At 32.4% G+C, this 8,002-nt stretch overlaps 1 protein-coding gene across 1 annotated transcript; it reads right to left on the bottom strand.

Annotated features, from left to right (window-relative positions):
- Positions 1-711: 711 nt before the first annotated feature.
- Positions 712-7,443, bottom strand: LOC124919124 (exonuclease V, chloroplastic). Its single transcript, XM_047459285.1, has 7 exons — positions 7,003-7,443; positions 3,598-3,702; positions 2,453-2,574; positions 2,118-2,270; positions 1,394-1,547; positions 1,220-1,296; positions 712-1,005 (listed from the first exon to the last, which is right to left on the bottom strand). Exons 1-7 carry the CDS (start codon positions 7,387-7,389, stop codon positions 795-797), a joined length of 1,209 nt encoding a protein of 402 aa, XP_047315241.1. The 5' UTR covers positions 7,390-7,443; the 3' UTR covers positions 712-794.
- Between the last annotated feature and the right edge of the window lie 559 nt (positions 7,444-8,002).

Here is an 8,002-nt window from a genome sequence, read left to right as displayed (position 1 = left end):
GTAAATGCAACCAGTTTAACCTAAATCAATCTTGACAAAATAATTATCAAGGAGAGGAAACCATAATAAATTGTTAGTTAAGAAATTTCCTGAAAAATGCTAGTTAAATTGGATGAAGAGATTAAATAGAAACGATAAATTCCTCAAGCTGCTACCAGATGTTTAATATTTCGCTATGTTTAAAAAATCGTAAGATCCGAGAGATCATCATAAGAATAATAGAAGGAGATACACTATAAGAATATAAAGCATCCATCACAGAGAATCAGATAAAGGCCTTCATTAAAAACATTCTCCTAAATTGAGAATTGAATACAATCTAGTGCATAAAAATTTAAATAATAGTTGACCCTTTATAAGAGAAAACTCATATTCAATTTCCAAAATAATATATATTTTATAAATCCAATTGTTTCAAACTTTCTATACAATTGATAGCACAACACATTTTTAGTCATTTCATTATAAACAACCATTCAATTTAAAGATATACAGTAGAGGCACTTGTTACATGAGGAATAGGCAAATAAATCATTTTTGGGTCAACGAAGGAACGGTTTAATCTTCAAAGACAAATCAAATAATTTTTAAATAAATTCCATTAATCACGTAATTTAATTCATTAATCAAAATACTTTATATTTCTTTTAAAAATATATATATATATATATATATATATATATATATATATATTATCATTTTCCCAAAAATAACTTCAGTTTCTCAAAATCACAATCAATCAATTTTTTTTAAAATAATCCATAGATTATTTAAAAAAAACTCAATAAATAGTTCTATTTTTGAGTGGAGTCAACAGAATTCACCGAACATACAGAAGCATATTGACAATATCTGCACTTCCATCGCTCCTCTTTGGGTACGTAGTTGGCTTCTCTTTCTCCCTTCCAGAACTCCAAACATTTCTTAATTTGGCTCTTTAACCAATCTGAATCATAACCAAATGTATCTTCAAAAAGCAGCGAGTTGTCTTCTTGCAGTTCATATCTGAATAAACGAAAGAAAGATAGTGTTATTATAAGTCCAGCGAACATGAACATATCCAAAATATAAAACAAGTATTTTCAACACAAAACATGTAATAAACTAATGAAACATAGGGCAGGACATGTAATTAATCATCACACGCCATCCCCGGTAAGCATGTAATTTGAGACTGAATAAATTGAGCAAGAAGCATATTATCTTTTTATGCATTCACCTCAGTAATAGCTGATCACTGGCTGGAAGAAGTGTGCAACAAGTATTCTGGAAATACCTTGTTAAATCGTCAAGAGTCTGCATGATAAAGATATCTTAATAAGCTGAAAAATAAGTATATTTTATTATGCATAGACTTTTTAACAACATTCAAGGTAAACAAGAAGACTACTACCTCTGCCGGAAATCCAGACATAGTAGTGTTCTTTCTGATATCTTCGGATAAAAGGCTGGTGGAATCTAAAGCATAGAAATCGAAAAATTTCTTCCAGGGAAAGTCTTTAGTAGCTAAGTTATCCCACAATAACTTGTAGCACATTAACTGTAGTCTGCACAATCAAACACTACTTAGAAACTCATTTGATCTCGGTTTTTGGGAGAATTTTACCAATTCTTTATAAATTATCTCTCTATCATTTTAACCATCAAATCACTCATTTTATCAACTAAAATGCTAAAATAATTCACTTTCATCCAATAATGTTTTTCCCTAAAAAAAGAAAGGATTATTTATATTTAAAGAAAAACATCAAACAAGCTCTTAATCATCCCAACAAATCACATGCAGAGAGTAGAGATATTGACAAGAGAATGTTCACTAATGGTATTATATAACTAATCCTTTGAGCAGCCGCCCAACAGGGCATTCAAATGGTGATCCATAAAATGAAGACCTCGTAGAAGTGATATGAACGCTATAGGTGGTCTTCAAAAAAGCATTTATTCTAACACTAATTGAACACTGTTGATAATAAAGTATGGTTATGTGAGTCAGTGAGTCATTTAATATGAATTTGAGAACAGGTTATTGTACAGTGTTGTGAGAGTTTTAATTGAGTTTTCAGAAGAAAAAAAATCATGAGATGTCAAATGGGTCTTATGCAAGCTAAATATAATACCTTCCATTTCTCTGCTGAGGGAAAGCAGGTAATGTTGCTTGAACCCGGGTTTTTGTATCAACTAACATTGGGTACTTTTCACCTTCAGTCGTAGATAGTCGGATTTCATCAATGACTCCCACCACCCATACGTCTTCTTCCATGAGACCTATTCTGGTTTTGTTATTTGGTTCAGCTGAACATTCATCAATAAATAAAGCTATACAAAATGAAATCCTGGTCAATTAAGGTAGAAACATAATGAATTTGAAAAAGAAATGCAATGAGACTACTTGAGGACGTCCAAAAAAGATGCAATGCAATAGAAGCTCATGATTCTTAAACTATAAACTCACATGGGAAGTTCACGAGTCATTCCGTCCAAAAGTAATTGGTTTGCCCCCACTATAAAATTAAAAAACTTCAAAGCCCATTTATCTTCAGTTGTTTTTACATGAACATCTACTCGTTTCAGGACCTGCAAGAAACTTGTAACCGTTTGATAAGCTATTGAAATTGATATATATATATTACATAAAGAGTTAAATCTCATTAATTTAAATAACAAGTTAGAAACATATAATTAATTTATAAATAATACAAAATAACATTTACAAAATTAAAACAACTAAATGAGAATTTAGATGTTAAATAGTAATTGTGTTTCCAATGAAGTCATCAATCTGTGATATGGTGCTAGAATTATGGGACACTAAGGAAAAGGGATTACTCATCATCTTCTCTCCTGAGAAAGAATATGTGACCACATTCCTTATATTATGGGATCACTCTTACTCTCTATATCTATCTATCTCCTTCTACATAATGTATAAATGTAATTAGAAATCAACAGTTATAAATGTACAGAAAAACTGAATCTTTTAATGAAAAATTGTGAAACCATACTTCTGTTCAACAACAATAAGCAATGATTATATACCATGTGCACAGGCACAAAAATAAGCTTATTGGATGCCATGCTTGGATGCCTCAACGCCAGGGACATTCCTTTAAGCTTGTAACCGGTCATTTTTTGTAGACTAGGGTTTTTCCATGGAAAAGGCTAGCACAACATCCCACCGCAATGACCCCCATTTCAATTAAGGTTCTTTCCGTAGGAATTAAACTTGAGACCTCAGTTTCTTAAACTGAGCTTGTAAACTACCAATAATAAAAGCTGAAATATGGTCCAATTTCACTATAGAACTACTACTACATCAAATCTAATCATACGTACCACTAACTCATTGCGTAAATCATTATTTAGTTCAAAAAGTCCCAATCAAGAGAAAATGGAATCACATCTTCGCCAAAAATAAATAGCATAAGAAACAAGATTTCTCTGGAATTCAATTTGTGAAGAAAACATTTGCTGCAGTTCCTTAAATCTTGGCACAACATTGAAATAAATCTAAACATGGATAAAGGACAGAGAGCTAAAATTGCCAATAGCGACAGAAACAATTTAAGCAATTTGATACTGGCTACATTTGCAGATTACCTCTTCCTCAAGAACAGCATGACGAGCAATACCAGCCTTCATAGCTTTATTCATTTCTGGCTTGCCAAGGTGTAGAGAGAATTCCATTTGTTTTTCGCACCATTCCTGAGGTCACAAAAGAGGAGAGTAAAATGTTACATACGATGAGCTAAGCATAAGAGAAGTAATCCAGATTCAATATTATTTCATTCACTACTCCGAATAATACACTCCACTGTTTATATACACCCACTAAATTACTCTAATAACTTCCATCTTATCCTTATAATAATACTAACCTAGTCCTACTATTACATATAAACTTGATAAACTTTATGTGGAAATGTCCCATTCTTTAATGTAATTGTTGATGCTTTACTAGAATTAAGGAAGGGAATTACCTGTATACTTGAAAGTAAAATGATATTTATCTAATCAATAATTGTCTTCAAATTAATAGATAACTATCCTTAAATAACCTTTGACTTTAGTACCTTAATTTTGGGTTCGTAAGCTGTATATTAAAGGTATTACAATGGCAACAACAACCACCCAATGAACACTGAGAGAAAAGATGAATTTGATAATATGTTTGATGGAGAACATTTCAAAACAACTGATGAGTGACACACACCCCTTTACAATACCTTTTGATGACCATGAGCATTAAATGAACAAAAGATTTCCTAGACAAATTAAATGGTTCATTGGCCTTTTGGTCTATAATAACATGTGGCAATGCTTCCCCATCAACTTCTCGTGTCCACGCGAGAACCGATTGCAATAGCAGTTGACGCTGACATAAGTTAGTTCATGATAGCATCAGAAGAGAAAGCAAATATCTTCCTTATTCTTGAAAGGACTAGAGAGCAGGGCCATAGTAAGTTTAGCATATTGGATTGTCACCCTCTTATCATCCCCATGTAGAGCTCTTCATATTCCATGATAAAGCAAGGAACCAAAAAGGAATTGATGTTACTCAAATGGAGTATACTCTAGATTTGCTTAAAGAGACAAGAATATTGGGCTGCAAATACTCCCATGGATCTAATAAAAAATTGGGTGCTGATCTTAAAGTTACTCTTGTTGATAAAGGCAGATACAAGGCTAGTTTGGTCAGTTAATATATTTGTTTTGCAGTTAGCAGACTGAGGCAATTCATGCATAAGAATATAAGGAGGTTGTATTTAGAATTTGTAATTCCTCAAGTTCAATTTTGAAAAAGTGATAATATAATGGAAATTTATACTGCTTTTGTTCATGCATGCAACATAATAATTCTAGGATAAAATCACTACCTTAAATAAATTGATTCAAGAATAGAATCGTTGCCTAACATATCCCATAATTTCAGGGATAGTGTATATTGCAATTATTGTATACAAAGGGTATTACCGTCACAATAAAGAGAATGTTTTTTACTCATAATTTTCACAACAATTTCATAACCGCAATTAATTTAGTAAACTTTAACAAGTGTGGGATATGCATCTAAACAGAACTTGACCAATGTAGAACTTTAAGGAGTAGACAAGTTTTCTTCAGTGCAGATGCATATGTTTTGGCATGTGTCACACACTCTACCAACTCCTTCTGTGAAGGAGGAATTTCATGTGTACATTAGACAAAAGACATATTTTATACTCATCCAAGAGTGAAAATTGGATCAAATTCCCACATAATCTGGTGGATACCACAGCTGATCACAAATTTGATTTATCTATGTCTAATACTGGTGAGATTTCAAATGCAGATGTTAGGACTTTTATAATGCATTTAATCCTAACTTGTATCATATGAAAGACTATCAAACCTATCGAAATTGTGTTTCCGCCTTCGTCAACATTCAAGTTTTGAACACCGTCAATGAAGCTCTAGAACATCAAGGGTCAAAATCAACCATTTAAAAGACAATACATGCAATACAAAAGAATGGCACATGGATCATCTCAAATTTTCCAAAGGGAATATAGTTAGATGCAAATGGATATTTAAGATTGAACACAAGTTACACGGTTTGAGAGATTGAAAGCACACCTTGTAGCATAGATTTCTCACAATCGTATGATATTCATAAACATTAGACCTTTCCTCCACTCCCATAGCTAAACTCAACATCATCAAGGTACTTTATTCACTTGCAGCTAAAATAGACTTTCCGGGATTGGAAACTTATATTTGGAGCCACAAAGTATGCAAACTCTAGAAATCATTTATAGCTTTAAATTGTCTCCTAGAACATGGTTTGACAAGTTTTCTAAATAGATGAAATAACATTAGTACACTTAGTGCGAGAAAAGACGCACTCTTTTTTTTAAACTTCTCCTGAAAAAAGAATATTGTGGTCCTTATCATATAAGTAGATATTATTCTCAACAGAGATAAAAAAAACTTCCTGGTCAAGAGTTTGACATCAAAGTTCAGTAAGCCTAAGTTCTTTCTCTATATGGAATTGGCCCAATCACAACGAGAAATTGTGTCACAACGAGAAATTGTGTCATAACGCATGTATACATTACATGTTTCGAAGAAACATGCATGTTGATCTGTAAGCTTGAAAATCCAATGCCTTACAAGAAGATTGACCTTAAAAATGATAGTGCACTAGAGCACAGTCTCTTAGTTGGTGTTATAAGTCAATATATGAATAGTTGTACAATACAAAATCTTGAGATATCTTAAAGATGACTCCAGGCAACAGATCCACAAGAATGAAGACCGTGATATCAAAACATACTCAGATGCAGATCTAGACTCGAGAACTTCTTGTGTAGGGAAATCTAGTCACTTGAGAAGCAAAAAGTAATTTGTTGTCTAAAGGAGCAACTAAAGTTGAAGCTCTTGTACATGGGTTAAATTCCAAGAATACTAAGTGAACTCGGTGAAGTCAACCGAAAAGACTTCCAAACTACAATGCATATCAGTATTGCAAAGAATTCAATACATCACGACATAAAACATATATTGGTGAGAACGGAGACGTGGAACTCACTCACATACACTCCTTCACGAAGTATTGCAAAGAATTCAATACATCTATATTAGTGAGATCGGAGAGGTGGAACTCACGTACACTCCTTCACAAAGTCAAACAACAACAGATATCATAAAAAGGTACTCCCAATATCAAACTTTAACCTATTATCTAATAAGTTGGGAATATACAAATTATACACCCCAACATGTTTACATGTCAAATTAGGAAGATTTGATTTATTGAAATATTTGACTAGATTAAAGTGTAACCTAGAGTGTAAAGTGTTTTAACCTAGTTTCTAATTCATTCAGAAATGAAAGGTTCTCTTCCTCTTCAGCTTTATATATAATCTCAGCCATATCCCAAATTTGCTAACTAACATAACAATAAAAATATATTGGAAATTGGATTACATAGAATACACAAATCAAAGAAGAGAAACCTCGCACCGTCTTGGTAAAATCAGTAACAGATAACCCTCTCTTCCTCCTAAACCGATGCAAAAGCGGCTCGATTGATCTATTCGTCTTCTGCGGGCTCCCAATCACATGACCAGCAGTCGCATCCTCAATGTCACGAACTGGAGAAGCTTCCGATGACAATCTCCGCTTGGATAGGGTAGAAATTGATCGAATGATCTTATCATTTTGCCGGAAAAGAACAGGAGATGTAGAAGAGGAGGAGCGAGTAGCGAAAGCGAGAGCAGCTTCAAGGATAGCCATTTCTTCTTCGCTGACGATTTCTACTTGGATCTGGGATTTCTCCTTCTTCTTAATTATGTTCTCGCCACCTTCTTCGCATGATGTGGGGATTAGTGGTCTTCTCTCTCCTGACATTTTCTCGCTCGATCTAACATTGCTAGTCAGCCATATTCGTAACTTTAGCTTGTTTGATAAGAAGATTTTGTGGGTTTCTTAAAGAAAACAAATTGATGTTTTTTTTGTTTTAACTAAAATTTGAAACACTAAAATATACATTTTTAACTTTTTTTTAAGGAATAATTAGTCATTTTAATGTGATTTTTAACATTTTTTATTTTATAAAAAAATAATTAGTATTTTTTTCTTAATTTTAATATGATTTTCAAATTGCTCCATAAAATTCAATTTACTTTTAGAAATTATCATAATCTATTTAGTTCTAATGCTTTCTTTGTTTTGTTTGATTGAAATTATTTAAATAATTTTAATATAATCAAACCATATTTTTACTCTCTTTTTTTAACTAGTTATTCAATTAATGTTTAGATAATGTTTAGGTTGCAAATTGTGTTGTTTACTCAAAATTAACTAAATATAGGTTGAATGTGCTTTGAGCAAAACATAAGGTACTTATTTTGGGATCCCTACCAAAGGGCTTATATGTGTACTCACACAAAGGAAAGGAATAATGATGAAAAAAATATATTACATTTTTTACTTTCCCAAAGTCCCCTTTGATAAAAGAGGA

The sequence above is a fragment of the Impatiens glandulifera genome, chromosome 1 (assembly GCF_907164915.1).
Source record: "Impatiens glandulifera chromosome 1, dImpGla2.1, whole genome shotgun sequence".
In the NCBI taxonomy this organism is placed as follows: Eukaryota; Viridiplantae; Streptophyta; class Magnoliopsida; order Ericales; family Balsaminaceae; genus Impatiens; species Impatiens glandulifera.
The sequence above is the reverse complement of the archived record's forward strand: the minus strand, read 5'-3'. Positions and strand labels throughout refer to the sequence as shown.

Excerpts from the sequence above, each read along its gene's own strand:
- LOC124919124 (XM_047459285.1), bottom strand. The coding sequence starts at position 7,389 with ATGTCAGGAGAGAGAAGACCACTAATCCCCACATCATGCGAAGAAGGT. Across the intron at positions 1,297-1,393 it reads TGTCTGGATTTCCGGCAGAG|ACTCTTGACGATTTAACAAG; the intron begins GTAGTAGTCTTC and ends TTTATCATGCAG. Across the intron at positions 1,006-1,219 it reads AGTGATCAGCTATTACTGAG|ATATGAACTGCAAGAAGACA; the intron begins GTGAATGCATAA and ends TCGTTTATTCAG.